Source organism: Oryctolagus cuniculus, chromosome 2, assembly GCF_051225735.1.
Source record: "Oryctolagus cuniculus isolate XC-2025 breed Fujian yellow rabbit chromosome 2, ASM5122573v1, whole genome shotgun sequence".
NCBI classification, from domain to species: Eukaryota; Metazoa; Chordata; class Mammalia; order Lagomorpha; family Leporidae; genus Oryctolagus; species Oryctolagus cuniculus.
Genome location: NC_142868.1, coordinates 189,925,537 through 189,942,457, shown reverse-complemented (window position 1 = coordinate 189,942,457; position 16,921 = coordinate 189,925,537). Strand labels below are relative to the sequence as shown.

The 16,921-nt window shown below is 39.1% G+C and overlaps 1 protein-coding gene across 3 annotated transcripts in view; it reads right to left on the bottom strand.

The window, feature by feature from the left end:
* Positions 1–6,865: 6,865 nt before the first annotated feature.
* Positions 6,866–16,921, bottom strand: part of SMC6 (structural maintenance of chromosomes 6) — a 99,847-nt gene continuing 89,791 nt past the window's right edge. For all 3 annotated transcript variants that reach the window (XM_051840235.3, XM_089327828.1, XM_089327829.1), the window contains 3 exons: positions 11,263–11,415; positions 8,834–8,931; positions 6,866–7,349 (listed from right to left, as the gene is read on the bottom strand). In XM_051840235.3, coding sequence (XP_051696195.1) covers positions 7,235–7,349; positions 8,834–8,931; positions 11,263–11,415 — 366 coding nt within the window. In that variant the 3' untranslated portion in view covers positions 6,866–7,234. The remainder of the gene's footprint in view (positions 7,350–8,833; positions 8,932–11,262; positions 11,416–16,921) is intronic.

The following is a 16,921-nucleotide window of genomic DNA, read 5'->3' as shown; positions in this document are numbered from 1 at the left end:
TTGTTTAAAGAAAGAATTTAAGACACACCTTTAGGTTGTATCTGAAAAGCTCTAAAAACACTAGCTTAGGTGTTGAGGTACTGAAAAAGAATCTCATAGCCCCAGCCTGGATTTAATTTTTGCACTGAAGCCATTTCACAATTTGAAAATCATTTGCCAACCTTAGAGTTTGAGAATGAAAAGCATCCTGGCTTCCTTCCATGCAATCATTTGTCATTTAGTTCATCTCTCACATTTTGCTACAGGTAGCTAGAGGCATCCAGGGGGTACTTCTCATTTTCAATCTAGACATCTCCTTAGCTGGATCATGTGGCTTATTAGCTACATTTCCTATCTTCCATTATTACCATGGCATCAAGTCGATACACTCTCCACTACTAAACAATGGTCTCCTTTTCTCTCAGGTCTAGTTGCATCTTTAGTCCTCACAGAAAGCATTCTTGAGACTCCAGGCTTGTTAACATTTTCAGGAAAGCCCTTTAAACCCATAACCTATCTCCCCAAGACCCTCAAGCAAGTGCTGTGTGGTTTAGATTATTCTGGTACCTATTCTAGTTTCCAAAACCTGTTCTGGGGCCACCACTGTGGCACAGAAGGTTAACACCCTGGCCTGAAGTGCCGGCATCCCATAAGGGCGCCGGTTCTAGTACCGGCTGCTCCCATTCCGATCCAGCCCTCTGCTATAGCCTGGGATAGCAGAAGATGGTCCAAGTCCTGGGGCCCCTGCACCCACGTGGAAGTCCTGGAAGAAGCTCCTGGCTCTTGACTCCTGATCTGCACAGTTCCAGCCATTGCGGCCAATTGGGGAGTGAACCATCGGATGGAAGACCTCTCTCTCTCTCTCTCTCTCTGCACCTCCTCTCTATGTGTAACTCTGACTCTCAAGTAAAAAAATAAATAAATCTTTAAAAAAAAACCTGTTCTATTTTTTTAAAGATTTATTTATTTGAAAGACAGAGTTAGAGAGAGGCAGACGGAGAGAGAGGTCTTCCATGTGCCCAGCACCCACATGGGATTCCAGCGCTTCAGGCCAGGGCTTTAACCTGCTGCACCACAGCGCCGGCCCCTCTTATTACTGTTGCCATGTAACAAATCACCCCAAAATTTAGTAGTTTAAGATAATTCTGGTTTTTGTGGCCATGTATTAGTGTGTGGAGAGTTCTGGCTTGGTATCTTCCATCATTAAAGGTAGATGATGGATCAGCTGAGGGCTGGCCTGACCTCTCCCTGTGGTTTCTCCACACAGGAAAATTAGGTTTCCACATTATGGGGCAGCCTCAAGAAAACCAGGTGGGTTTCATGACAGCATGGCGAGCCATTTAGAACGCCAATGAGTATTCTAGAGATCAAGGCCATTTTATTACTATTATTATTCTCTTTATTTGAAAGGCTATTTACAGAGAGAGATCTTCAATCTGCTGGTTTACTCCCCAACTGGCAGCCAACAGCGGGAGTTGAGCCAGTCGGAAGCCAGGAGCCTGAGCTTCTTCCGGGTCTTCCGCATGGGCACAGGCCCAAGTCCTTCGGCCATCCTCTGCTGCATTCCCAGGCACATTAGCAGCGAGCTGGATCAGAAATAGAGCAGCCAGGACTCGAACCAGCGCTCATATGGGATGTCAACATCACATGCGGAGGCCTTACCCACTACGCAATGCTGGCCCCCTCATTGCCTTTTCTGACCTAGCCTTGGAAGTCACAGTCTATTGGTTAAAAGTGAGTTACAATGTGCCCAAGTCATGGAGAAGACAGTTGGATTCTATAAGACAAGGAAAGCACTTGGGAGGAATCTATTTTGGCCATATTAGGAATATAGTCTGAGACAGGGAATGAAGAATGGAGATGTTTCAGCAGCTTTTAAGTCTCCTCTGTGGAACACCAAGTAGGAAAATAGCTCCAGAAATAGATGTATTTAATTCTATTTCATTAAAATGGCAGTCTACATTGTAACTGGTTTTCCTGAGGCCATCTTTATAAGAATCTGTGTGAAATAATTCATGTTTTTCTACCAGACATAGGGAAAGCAATCTGATCTGGAAGACTGCATGTTTCAGACAAATGTAGTCGTGACGCGGTGTTGCGGCTCCCGTGTGCTAATGCTGTGCGCCTGGATTTAGTGTGAAAACATCCACGACAAATGCCAAGAAGTGTTCCCTGCCAGGCCAGCTCTTAGAACTTTAGACACCACGACTTCCACTCTGGTGGTTATGTCGTAGCCCCAGGGCCCTTCTCTGTGAGGATGGGAGGGGTGGCCTCAGAGAGAGCTGCCCCTGTGTCCCTACTGCAGGGGGTGCTGAGGGCATATCAACCTCTGTTTTAAAACAAAACAACGTGAAAACAGTCATAGTTGAACAGCTGCATTTGAAGTTATGATCACTAAGTCTATTCATAGTACCAGAACTACTGTACTAGAAGTAGTTTTTTTGTGTTATAAAGGTTTCATTTTATATATGGCAGTTACTTAATGCAATTTTTAACCCTTTAAGGTAAATGGGACAGATGTACATAGTTGTTCGCAATGCCATGAAAGCATTTCCTTTCTCCTGAGGAAAACTGAATTTCTTAGACTACCTGGCTGGCCTTGTAATTTAAATTAAAATAAAATTTTGGAGAAACAAAACAAAACAAAAATTTCAAAGTATTATATGGGGGCTGGTGCCATGGCACACTAGGTTAATCCTCCGCCTGTGGCGCCTGCATCCCACGTGGGCGCTGGGTTCTAGTCCCGGGCTGCTCCTCTTCCAGTCCAGCTCTCTGCTGTGGCCTGGGAAGGCAGTGGAGGATGGCCCATGTGCTTGGGCCCCTGCACCTGCATGGGAGACCAGGAAGAAGCACCTGGCTCCTGGCTTCAGATCGGCATAGCTCCGGCAGTTGCGGTCACTGGGTGAGTGAACCAATGGAAGGAAGACCTTTCTCCCTGTCTCTCCCTCTCACTGTCTGTAACTCTACCTGTCAAATAAATAAATAAAATCTTAAAAAGAAAAAAAAAAGTATTACATGGGCCAATGCTGAAGGTGAGCCATGAACTGAGGTGTATGTTTAACCCAACAGTGCAACTGAGTGCCATCTAAACATACAGGCTGCCACAGGGCTCCTCGCCAGCCTCTGTATCTCCAACAGCCAGCGGTTCCTGTCTGAAGGACTAACTACAGGCATCCTCTCACTCAAGCGGCCCTAGGTTCTAATGGCTATTGTTCACATGCAGGGGCCATCTTAATTACTGTACTGATTAGCTATTTAATCCCTCTAAAGGGAGAATGTCCCTAAGTATCTTTATTTTCTAGCGTCAACTCTTTCTGCATTTGTGAGTCCTAAGTTTACATATTCCCTCTCTATTTATTGAACTCCAAACTTTACACGAGAGGAAAATCAGCTTGCTCTAAGGCTTCATTCTTTCTGTAATTCATTCAGGATCTGTATCTGGATGAATACAAACTCCTTTCTTAGATGCTTCACTTTCCATAGCCCGAAACCAAGAAGTAAAGCCTGGGCTCAGATGTCTTCAGAGAGGTTTACAGTGAAGTCCAGCAAGGCACTGAGAGTCAACCAAAACTTCTAAGTAGACTGACACCCGGCTTCCTCAGCTCCTTTCTCATAAACTAAGCTTTTCAACAGTATGGATTTTCCCCAGCATTTTGCTGATTTCCAGATTGCTAGGCCATGTTACTGTTTTCCAAGTTCTTAACACTGATCAAGCACATGAGCAACTAAACTGCTATCTCAAGTAACTAATGTTTGAGTAAATATTGACTATCACATTCTCAGTCAGCTGCCCCTGCACTGCCCTCCACTCTGCATCTTCGCTATCTCTGTAGATAGCTTTATTCCGCATCCACTTACTTAGGCTCCAGGCCCCAAGGCAGTAATCCATGATTCCTCTCAAACTCCAGTACTCTGATCGTAAGTCCTGCTGACTCTACTCCAAATCTGCATGCTTCTGTCTCCACCACCTTAGTCCAAATCACTGAGATCTCTTAGCTGGACCACTGCAAGTCTCAATCGCTCACTGTATTTTTTGCCTCACTCTAATCTACTCACACAGCAGGTGTGATTCTCTTAAAATGCTTGTCTGACAGGTCTAAAACACCTGGTTTAGATCTCACATGATCTTGTTTCTTACTACTTCTGAACCTGTGTTCACAAAGCTCTACAGACTGGCCTTAGGATTCCTATGCACGAAGTTCTTTCTCACCACAGCAACTGTGCACCAACTTCCAATGCCTGGAATTACTGCCCTATATATGTTCCCAAAGCCTGCCATTTCAGACCTCTGCTCAAATACTTTTTCCAAGTCTTCCTTGAACACTTCCCCTAAAATACCACTCCTCTCCAGTCTCCTCTAATCCTTAGTCTGCTTTATTATTCACAGGAACTACCATGATCTGAAATGATACAGGGCCTTATATCTAACTAATTTTAAGCTCCCCAACAGCAGCTTCAATATCACTCACTGTAGTATAAAACAGACCCTAGCACATGACACGAACTTAATACTTTTGAATTGCTTAATATCTATATTCTTAACTGGAGAAAAACTACACAGCAAAAGCCTTCTTAAGCTTGCTATTAGAGCATAGACTCAAGTCACTTCTGTTGCTGGGAATTCTACCCAGATGCTCATTGCAAGACTAAACATTCAATTATCAATATTACTGAGAATTAAAGAAAATGCCATGTGCTGACTCAAAGAAACAATATTTAAATCTATATTATTCCTTTACCAATCCTGTCCTTATGCATGCAATGTTTTGATAATTCTTCAAGCCCGAGGACTTTTAGTTCAAATTACAAAACATCAGTAATGGTTTAAACTTTTAGGGTGGTTAAAAGTTTCAAACCAATGTCCTGAAAACCTGCATGGTCAAAGCAGAAGGCATCTTTGTGAATGTGTAAGCCATGAATCTAATCTTACTGCCTCATGGCATCAGGGACACTATCATCCTCCCTGCATCTAACATGCACTCAGAAATTTTCATCATTCTGATTTCTTGTTTACATCACAGTCAGCATTTCTGATCCTGAATCCCAGCTGACAGTTTCTGACAAAGAATTTAAGCATTTTGATCTCCATACATAAACAGCACAGACATTTTGAAGACATTAAAAAAAGGTACTAGGAGATAAAAGGGAGAAATAAAATTTTGGAGAATATTTAAGATAATACCTGAATCTTTTGTTATCAATTTGAGAAAGTATATAGTATTCATACCTTTCTTTACTTGGTTTGCTTTACTTTGGTTTTTGTCATTCCGAGATTGATTTTAATCATTTCCATCCAGATTTGAGAAGGGAAAACTTAGGATTCAAGCCTGTTTCCCAGTTACTTCAGTCATAGCTGCAGGGATAACTAGGTTTGAAAGTAGCCTTTGTGATGCATTTAAGTCACCACTCCTAGGGAGGCTAGACATAGTTAATTAACACTATCTTACCCAATTCACAAAAGCATAATCTTAATACATATAAATTAAAATTTTATTTTTGGAAGTTACACATTTTAAAAGGACAATTTCTATTTTTCTAATTACTATTACTAGAATTTAGAACAGTAAATGAATCACTTATGATGGCTCTAAGACCAAAGCAGTGAATATTCTTCAACTCTTTAATCAAAGATTAAATTTCCCATTGTGTATTAAGAAGCAAAACATTCAGAACTATCATAAAAACTCAGACACTGAAATTCTTTAGCTAATAAGTTTATGCATTTGGCATATTCTACTTCCATTTTAAATTTGAAAAAGTACATGTATGTTAAATGATACAAGTCAGTTATAAATATAACTTAAGAATCAGACTTTGTGTGGTCAGTGGGGAATACTTAAAACATTCACCATACATTTTCTTTTTTCTGTAAATTCTTAGAGTAGAAAGCACAAATTTTGGACTTCTTATTTGGCAATTTAAGACTAAATTGGACTCACTCTTTCATCAAAAAAAAAAAAAATCCAGTTTTCCCAACTGCAGAAGTGTCTCTGCTTGTAAAATACTGTTCTTAAAATATTTTCTTCAATTTCATAAATATTTTAATACTTACTGAAATAATATAAGTAATGCTTCCTGTTGATATCCAATGTGTTTAAAAAGTTCAGCTAATCAGGCAGCAATCCTAGTCATTTTCTTTTAAAAAAAAATCTCACAGATGATTTTTTTTTTTTTTACAATATATTCTATGTGATCATTTAAGCAGCACACTTTGTAATATCACCAAGGTCAGTATGTTCTGTAACTGATGTCAGCTCACCAACAGCTTGGCCCTGGGCTATTTTAACCACCAGCTACTCCCACCAGTTCTGCAAGAAGCCACTGTCCACTCCCGATTTTCCCAGCGCTTCTCTCAGTTTGGGCTGCCTGGTGCTTCTGGCCCATCTTCCCTCTCGGATACATCTGAACCTGAAAGCTCCTGCATTGCACACTGAGCAATTACGTAAGCCAGGCAAGTGTTCCCAGGTAGGGTGAAAAACCACGTCATTATCAAGTTTTGACACAGTTACAGGTGCTTAGTTGGGGGAAGGACAGTTCAAGGACTGAGAAAAAAAGCATCATGTAAGAGCTGGCAGTGGCTCAGTGCTTTGTAAAATGTCTTGTAAATGGATATGCAGCATCTTCAACTTGATGAAGTAAAAAAATTAGAAGTTACATATATAGTTGCATCTCTGGAGTTAAAAATTGCCTGGAGGGCAGGATTTTAGACAAGAATGTACAGCCCTGCATAGATCTGATGTAACTAATAAAAACCAAAGTCTGTGGTAAGCCCATCCTTGTCCACAGCCTGCCCTTATACCCCACCCTCTGCAAGGAGAAATTCCTCTCTCACCTGCATTTGATAGTAATACCATAAAATACTTTGGAAAAGCAAAACTATACATAATCAGGTGCTTAAACTTTTATTTTAATTCTTACAAAATACTATATAAATGAACCCAAACCGAACAGATATGTACATGTGCATATGTACAAAATTTTACTTCTGAAAAAGAATCTATAAAAGTAGATGGTAAGAAAAAAAACTTAAAAAGATTGAAAAACGGTACTATGAAATTGATTTCTCAAAGGAAAGTAATAGTAATTTAAAATTGCTGGTTGTACTTGCACTTCTAGGCTTGTTTAGACATTTTATTGTAGACAGAGATATAAAGGAGTTTCTTTTATTCCAGTCTCATTTTATTATGTCATAGTCCAGAATTTTCTTCCCTTTACAAATCTTTCAACATGAAGACAAGAAATGTCAAGTTCCATATCAACTTTGGTCATCTTCTTCCCCTTGAGTCACAGGTCGGAATGGCAACGTAGTCTGTCCTCTTTCTGGGTCAGACATCCGAAGAATTCTAATCAGTTTACTTGAAGGAAGTGAGCTAAAAGAAGCAAAATTAAGAATTCATATGTCTATGAAAATTCTTACCCATTACAAAAAGTTCTAACACTACCACAAGAAAATATAAATCTACATGACTGTTACCCTCTAATAACAGGACTTTATTTTTTTTTTAAAGATTTATTGATTTGACAGGCAGTTAGAGAGAGGGGGAGAATCAGAGAAAGAGGTTTTCTATCTGCTGGTTCACTTCACAAATGGCTGCAACAGCCAGAGCGGGGCGAGCCCGAAGCTAAGACCCAGGAGTTTTTTCCAGGTCTCCTATTCGGGTGCCGGGGTCCAAACACTTGGGCCCTCCTCCACTGCTTTCCCACACACATTTAGCAGAGAACTGGATAGGAAGTGGAGCAGCCAGGACTGGAACCAGAGCTCATATAGGTTGCTGGCATTGCAGGTGGTAGCTTTTACCCACTATTCCACAATGCCAGCCCTTGCGATCTGTCTTACTACTATCTAGAGTTCTAAGGGAGATATAACTTGCAACAAGGAATTAATTTACTTTCACTTAAAAGAAAAAAATCTTGCTAGAGCCCATAGGTTTTTAGTCTGGAGGAAAAACAAAATAAAGGACATTTATATATTGATCATTTTTAACTCCTGTTCTTATCTAGCCCAGAAGGAGTTACCTGACAATTCCCAATCACAAATTTAAATCTCTAAAAGATCACATCACTCTTTTAGACATAGTGACACAGCGCCTAAAACATGAAAGTAACCAATAAATGTTGACTGGCAGAAGAGAAGAAAGTTCTTCATTCAGAAGTATTGGTATTTGTATGTCGCCAAGACTAGAGATATCCTGAATTATTTCTTTAGTCTAAAGAGAATTACTAAAATTACATAAGATGGCCATGATAACCACAAACGAGCAAATTCAAAATAGAAACAGCAACAAGTTGGAGTAGGTGTTTCACACAGTGGCTTGAGTTGTGACTTGCGATGCCCACATCCCTTTTCAGAGTGCCTGGTTCAAGTTATCAGTTTCTCTGCTTCTGAATGAGCTTTTTGCTAATGCACACCTTAGAAGACGCAGATGATGGTTCAAGTATTTGGGTCCCTATCACCCACATGGGAGATCAAGATTCCTGGATTCGGCCTGGCCTAGTTCCTTGATTCAGCCTGGCCTAGCCCTGGCTGTGGTAGGCATTTGGGGAGTGAATCAAAGGATAGGAGATATCTCTTTTCCCTTTCAAATAAAATAAATAAAAAAAAGAAAGAAAAAAAAACAAAAACAAGCCAATCATCATATTCCATTCACTTATTTCAGCTATAAAAAGATAACACAAACAAGATTTTAAATATATGTAACAAAAGTCATCTTAAATCTCCAGATCTAACAGACACTAATTTTTCTTTTCAATGATCATTTATGCATGTGCATTTTACAAATGAAGATTATAAAATATTTCTTTCCCTTTATATACATATGTATTTATATATTAACAGAAAGTTATTAAAAGTTACCTCATGCTTTGAGGTGTAAGCAAGATAAATTGTCTAAAACGCTGGGAATCTGCCATCTTAAGTATCATGTCCATTGCAATTCTCCTATTAACCATATCCTGAAGAACAAAGGAGAAAGTCAGAATTGTGTCAGTCACATTTCTATAAAAGCAGCATTTTGATGGCTGATATCTACTCCAAAATTTTCATCTGGGGCTCATCTAATACCCTTATCTATGACATCAAGAAATGCATATAGTGAAAGAAAAGACAATATCAAAATTATTAGAGGAAAATGATTGAAGAAACATTTATAAATATTCCACATAATTTCTGTAGTCAGAAGTATTTATATTATGGCCCTTCCCTCAAAAAATTGGATTCTAATGATACAACTAAATGCTACAAAATGAATCTAATTTTGGAATCTAAAAGTTTCAGAAAGAAAAAGAAACTGTAAGAAATAAATCTGACCTACAAGATAGGTGAAATGACTCCATGATGCCATTTTGGACAAAAACACTTCATGGCAAGAATAATCATCTTTTCTGATTTGTATCTCAGAGGAGTTTTTAACCCATCTCTCACCATGATATTAGGAAAAATTCGATAGTGAAGACTACACAAAATTCACAAGCTTAAACTCTCACTTGTGAATAGCATTTTCTAAAAGTTCAGTATGGTTAGGCATGAAGATGCCATAAATATAATTAAGACATGGTTGATACCTCAAAAGGGCTATAATATGGTAGGACAGCCAGACATGAAAGCAGGTGACTGCAACAATAAAATAATATATAATAATGTATTTCAGAACGCAAAGATAATATAACATCTGGAGCTGATGTAAGGCAGTGCCAAGGAAACTCTGAGAAGTTCCTAATCCTGCCTGGCAGGGCTCTGCAGTTGGATGTAGAAGGCTGCAGAAAGAAGACATTTGAGTCAAGGCTTGAAAGATTAGCTGAGTTTGATACACAATGAAACAGAGCACACTTGGCAGGGGCATCATGTTTGGAAAACTACAAATAGCTCAGCATAGCTAAAGAGTCCACAGATACTATTATCATGAAAAGCTTCAGATTCATGCTGGAGAATGAAATTTTAATTTTATATATAATAGTCAATCATTGAAGGGTAATCAATTTTACAAATATTAAAATCAGCAGTTTTAACAACAGGGGGTTATAGTAAGCCAAGAAGTGAGAAGTAGTGAGAAGAGTGGGAGAAAACAGTAGAGACCACAGAAAGACTTAAAAGAAGAGCAGAGAGAGGTCATATTTAGTGTGTAAGTAACAACGTGGGAAGATTCAAAGATATAGCACAGTTAGTGATTGGGGCTTTAATAACACCTGCCATTAATCCAGGGACAGAACTCAGGAAAAAGAGGCTTGGAAAGAAAGGTACAGTGACTTTCAGGCACACTGAGTTTAAGATGTTGGCTGTTTACCAGGTCAAGTCTGACAGGTAGAGGGCACCTGGATTTAGAGTACAGAAGAAATGTAAGGATGAGATGCTTCCATTTTGGTGGGTGTTCACTTGCAGGCAGAGGTTTGGGGACTACTACATGCATATAGGGGATAGGGAGGATAGGAGGTATCCAGGAGTAACAGCCACAGCATAACAAGTCAATGAAGCCCTCAATCACTTAAGGGAGGCAGCTTGGAGGACTGAGCACAGGACTAGAACACGGTAATACCAGAAAAGGGGAGATAAGCCTGTGGTACAAAATACTTCAAAGAAATAAAGGAAGATTCAAAGCTCATTTATGACTTTTGCTAAACAAGTTTTGCTGGATCAGAGCAGTCTAAACTCAGATTATAATGGATGTGAGACACAAAGACAGGAAGAGAATAATGAATTACTAGTTCATGAAAACTCAGCAAGTGCCTGCAGCATAGTAACTGCATTACATGCAAGACTTTGCTTGACCTCACTACAACGCTGTGAAGCAGGATGTGTTAGTTATCCTGTCTTATAGAAACTGAGAGCCCAAAAGGATAAATAGCCTGCCTAAAGGCATTGGGTAACCGGTGGCAGAGGTAGGTCTCAAATTCTAGGTTTTAACCTCAAAGTCAAACATGCTTGTAAAAAGTGTGGATGTAAAGGAAGAAAGAGCTAACAGCAGTTAGAGTTGGTCAAAGCAAAGGTGGCGTACTGTGTGAAAATGAGAAAGCTCTCTGAACAAAAATAAGCTAGGAAAGAAGCTAAAGGAAGTACTGTTATCCATGATGGCAGAGAAGATATAAAATCCAGGAGAGAGAGGGTCTCCAGAGGACTGGATGACAGCAAGGAGGAACCTACATTCCCTTCTCCACCACTAATCACAGACTCAAATGCCAGGGAAGGGCCTTTGCTGCCAATGGTAAAACTAAAGAAAATTTTGCTTCTTTTGAAATATGTTTCACACAAACAAACAAACAAAAATTGGACAATTTAAATTTTAACAATACCATGTAGACATCAAACTCATCCAGGCATCTGAAAGGGGATTCAGCAATGGACCACAAGGAAAGAATGAAGCACACAGTGGAGAAAGACCGCTCGCCTCCGGACAGGGCTCGCATATCATTGAAGGCAGCTTTATTGCCCTCTCCAGGCTGAACCTTCAAGAGAACGAGGTGATAAGGAACAAAAAAACAAAGTACACAGAAAGATTAAATTCTTTGCAATACAAGCAAATAAATAGGCTTGCAGTTATGTAAACCAAAGAAAACAATTATGTAGTGACTGGAAGTGGTATCTACCCCACTCAAAAGTATTTTATAATGAAAGTGATCTACACCTATGTTAACAGTGCTTTTCATGGGCCAGCACTGTGCCATAAGTAGGTTACGCCTCTGACTGCAGCGCCAGCATCCCTTATGGGTGCCAGTTCATGTCCTGGCTTCTCCTCTTTTGATCCAATTGTCTGCTATGGCCTGGAAAAGCAGTGGAAGATGACCCAAGTGCTTGGGCTCTTGTACCCATGTGGGAGACCCAGAAGTTCCTGGCTCCTGGCTTTGGATCGGCCCAGCTCTGGCCACTGCAGCCATTCCGGGAGTGAACCAGGAGATGGAAGACCTTTTTCTCTGTCTCTCCCTCTCTCTGTCTGTAATTCTACCTCTCAAAAAAGTAATAATAATCTTAAAAAAAAAAAAAGTGCCTTTCGTTTTAGCATGAAAATCAAATTGAAAACTTTTTCTTACCATTACTGTTAATTCAAAATAAGGGATTTATATCAGTTTTCCTATAACTCTGACAGTTGTAAACATTCTAAAAGACTGAGGTAATTTTTTTTTTTTAATTACTTGAATTACAGTGACATCTAGTGGTTATGCTGGCAGACACAGGGTCAAATTGAAGAGGTTTACAATGGCTAAATAATGACATAAATGTATTGAAACACAAAAATACCTCAAAAAATATTTCTTTACAAATACAGGTCCAGTGGAACAGTAAAACAAACAAAAAACAATTAATGAAATTCAGATATACAGGTACACAAAGTAAAAAACAAAAAACAGCACCAACCAGTTTTATGTAACAGACACACTGCTTCCAATATTTTCAATCCACTATTTAAAAAATTCTGTTGCTAACAAGTGAACATTTGGCTATTTTTTTTTCACTACTGTAGCAGCTAAACATATGTGGAGTATCTCTTTGAGGACACAAGCACCCATTTTTCTTGGGTTTGTGCCAAAGAGTGAAAGTACTTTAGCAGACATTGACAGACAGGTTTTTAAATTAGTTCTATGAAATAATACTGCCATCGGCAATGTATGAGTTCTAATGCCACATCTTCAACAGCACTGAACTGCCAGTCTTGTGTTTCAGTCATTCTAACAGACGTGTAATAGTAACTTACTGTGGTATCTATTTGTATTTTTCGGATGACTAATGATTCTGAGTACTTTTTCATGTGCTTATTCATCAGTTGGACATTTTAATTTATGAAGTTCATGTTTAAGTCTTTTGATCCTTTTAAAGTATGCCGTCTATCTTATTACTTACTATTCTTTAAAAGCCTCCTTTATTATGTATTGCAAATATTTTCCCTAGTCTATAGCTTTTCTTCAGACTCTTAGTGTTCTTTCTGATGAAGAGAATTTTAATAAAGTATAAGTTATCAATCTTTTTTCTTGAGTAGGTTATTGCTTTTTATGTCCTGTTAAAATTTTCATGAAGAAACTCTCTTCTGGAAGCTTTATTATTTTACATTTTACCTTTAGGTCTCAGATCAATTTTTAAATATTTTTTGGACATTTCAGGTAGGCAGTCAACGTTTATTTGCTTTTATTTATTTTTCCCAATGAACACCCAGTGGTTTGAACCCAGGGCTATTCACAAGATCACCCCTTTCTCACAGGCCTGCAGTAGCATCTGTCACTAATCAGGTGGCCATTATGCATGGTTCCCCTCAGACTAGCTACTGTTTCACTTCTTTTGTATACTGGCTTTCTAGTATGCAATTCCCATTCTTCTATCTTCATTATATCCTCCTACTGCAGTTTGTAATTGCCTTTCTTTTTCTAGCATCCAGAGATAAAACTTATATAGACCATTCATGTGCAGCCTTCCTTTTCCACTACCACAGGTACTCAGAGCAATAAATTACTTTCTGAGAAATCCTATGGCTGTATCTTGAAAGTTTTTTGATATGTTTTATTTTTACTGTTTGGTTCAAAATACCTTTCTAGTTCTCAGTTCTTTTTATTTAGAATTGTGCTTCCTAACTAACATCTGGGTTTATCTTTCTGTTATTTCTATTTTATTTTACTCTGCATTAGTTATGACTTCAATCTTTTGAAATTTCTTGACATGCTATGACTAGGAAGAAGATCTATTTTGGCAAAAGTTCCACATACATTTCAAAAACAATCCATATTCTGTGGTAGTTTGGTTAATTGTATAATTTAAATTTTCTATAGCATTATTGACTTGCATGATTGTTCCATTGGTCATTGAAAAAATTCTATTAAAATTTCCAACTATAACTGTCAATCCTACTTTGCCTTGAATGTATTTTGATACTGTGCTATTAGACACCTACATGTTATTTGTAAAGTAAAATTTATCAACATGAAATGCCTCTTTGTTTTTTCCTAATACTTCCTGCATAAATTCTTGTTTGTTATTAATACAGCTTTACCAGCTTTCTTTTGGTTAATATTTGCATGGTGTCTTTTGCTAGTTTTACTTAGGCTCTTTCTCTGTCATCATATTAACATTTAAAGTGTCTTGTAGGGGCAGGTGGCTGACACAGTGACTTTGCCGAGGGATACCCACATCCCATCCTGGAGTGCCTGGTTCTAGTTCCAGCTTCTCCACTTCCAGTCTAGCTTCCTGCTGACACACACACTAGGAGGCAGTAGATGGCAGCTCAAATAAACTGCCCCCCCAAATGGGAGACTTGGATAGAGTTCCAGGCTCCTGGTTTCAGCCTGGCCCAGGCCTGAATGATGCAGGTGTTTGGGGAATGAACTAGCAGATTTAAGATCTGTCTCTGTCTAGACTCACTCTCTGTCCCTCTCCCTTTCAAATAAAATTAAAACAAACAACAACAACAAAAATTGTCTCATGAAGAGCATAAAGTTGACTCTTATATTTTTCTCCAGTCTGATACAACCTTGTTTTTAACTCAATTGTTTAGTCCACTTACACTTAACATGATAACGCATGTATCTAGATTTTAGCTGTCAATCTACTTCCCATTTGTCCCATTGTCCCATGCTTGTTGTTTTTCCTCCCCTTTTTGCCATCATTTTAGTTGAGTATTCACTCTTCCATTCCTTTCATTTGGTCTTCACTGGCTCTTCATACAGTCTTCTAAAAATTTTTAGTGGTTTTTCTAGAGACTGCAATACATGCCTCTGATGTTTTATCTTAAATTAGTATTGACATTACTTCCTGAAAGGTGCAAGAACCCTCTAACAGTCTCATTCCATATATTCCAATCTCCTTTTTGTGCTGTTCTCATATATTTTACCTTTATATCTCATAAACTTCTCAAGATACTTCTGCTATTTTAGACAGCCATAACTATTTTATATTTAGCTACATATTTACCATATGCAGTGTTCTCTCTGTTCCCTTTGTTTTCCCATGTTTTTATCTGAGATAATCTGTCTTTTACCTGAAGACCTTTTTTGTTGTTTCTTTTGGACAAGCATATGGAACAGGAATTTCTTCAGTTTTGGTCTGTCTGAAAACTAAGATGTTTCACCTTCATTTTTCAAAGATAACTTTGCTAGTTATGGAAAGCAGCTTTAAGATTTACTTTTCGGGGCTGGCACTGTGGCGTATCAGATAGAGCTGCTGCCTGCAGTGCTGGCATCCCATTTAAGCTCCGGTTCAAGTCCCGGCTTCTCCACTTCTGCTCCAGCCCTCTGCTGTGGCCTGGGAGGGCAGAGGAAGATGGCCCAAGTCCTGGGGCCCTGCACCAGCACAGGAGACCCAGAGGAAGCTCCTGTCTCTTGGCTTTGGCTCCACGCAGCTCTGGCAGTGTGGCTGTCTAGGGCATGAACAGGCAAATGGAAGACTTTTCTCTCTGTTTCTGCCTCTGCCTCTCTATAGCTCTGCCTTTCAAATAAATATTTCTTAAAAAAAGAGATGATTTACTTATCTATTTGAAAGGCAGAGGGACAAAGAAATAAAGGGAGAGACAAAGAGAGAGATATCTTTCATCTGCTGGTTCAATCTCCAAATGGCCACAAAAGCTAGTGTGAGACCAGGTTGAAGCCAGAAGCCAGGAACTCGAGGATGGTCTCCCACATAGGTGCACAGGCCTAAGTACTTGGACCACCTTCTGCTGCCTTCCCAGGCACATTAGCAGGGAGCTGGACTGGAATCAGAGCAGCTGGTATTCTAAGTAGTGCTCAATATGGGTGCTGGTGATGCAGGTGGTAGCTTGATCTGCTGTCCCACAATGCTAGACCCTCTTGTTACCAAATTCCACTTTTTTTAAATCCTTTAACACTTTAAAGTCCGTCAGATGATGTTTACCTTCCACAATTTCTGTTTAAAAGTCTTCCTTAAGTTTTACTCTTGCTCACTGGGAAATACTGTGCATTTTTTCCTCTTGCTACTAAAAGATTACCTCTGTGTTTAGGTTTTCAGCTTTTAGACTCTTTGAGCTCAGATGCAGTTTTCTTTGTATTTATCTCACTTGAGGTTTGCTGAGAATTCTGAATCTGAGTTGAGGCATGTGCAATTTGAAAATTTTAAGCCACTATCACTTCAAATATTCTTTCTGCCTGTTCTTTGTTCTATAGGGACTCCTCTTACCATGTTAACCCTGCTAATTGTATCCTCTTAAGTTCTGCTCAGTGTTTCTGCATCTGTTTCTAGGTTGCTCAATTCAGGTATTTTCTTTTGAGCTGCTCTGAGTTCTGCTAATTTTGTCTTCTGTTTTGTTCACCTGGCTCTTCAATACATCCCATGAGTTCTTAATTTGATATTCCAATATTCATTGATTATTCCTGAGATTCCAAATGTATGCTGAAGGTTTTCATCTTACTTGTTTATGTTGTTTATGGCCAGTTCTATTTTCTTTAACAATGATAATGGCTATGGGATGGCACTGTGGTGCAGTGAGTTAATGCACTGGCCTGTAACACTGGCATCCCATATGGGCACTGGTTCGAGATCCAGCTGCTCCACTTCTGATCCAGCTCTCTGCTGTGGCCTGAGAAAGCAGTAGAAGATGGCCCAAGTCCTGGGGCCCCTGTACCCATGTGGGAGACCAGACCTGAAAGAAGCTCCTGGCTTTGGATTGGCCCAGCTCTGGCAGCTATTTGGGGAGTGAACCAGAGGATGGAAGACCTTCTCTGTCTCTCCTTCTCTCTGTGTAACTCTTTCAAATAAATAAATAAATCTTAAAAAAAAAATGATAATGGCCAAAATATTAAGTCTGCTATCTTTTATTTTCTATCTTTGACGTACAAATAAAATACAATAAATTGCACATACTTACAAATGTACAATTTCAGTTTTAACAGATTTATACATCTATGAAATCACAATTCAAGATAAAGAATATATTTATCATCTCCTAAAATTTCCTCATGCTCCTCTATAATCCATACTCTGTTCCACTGATCCCTTGTCTTAATTACTGTATCTTTGCAG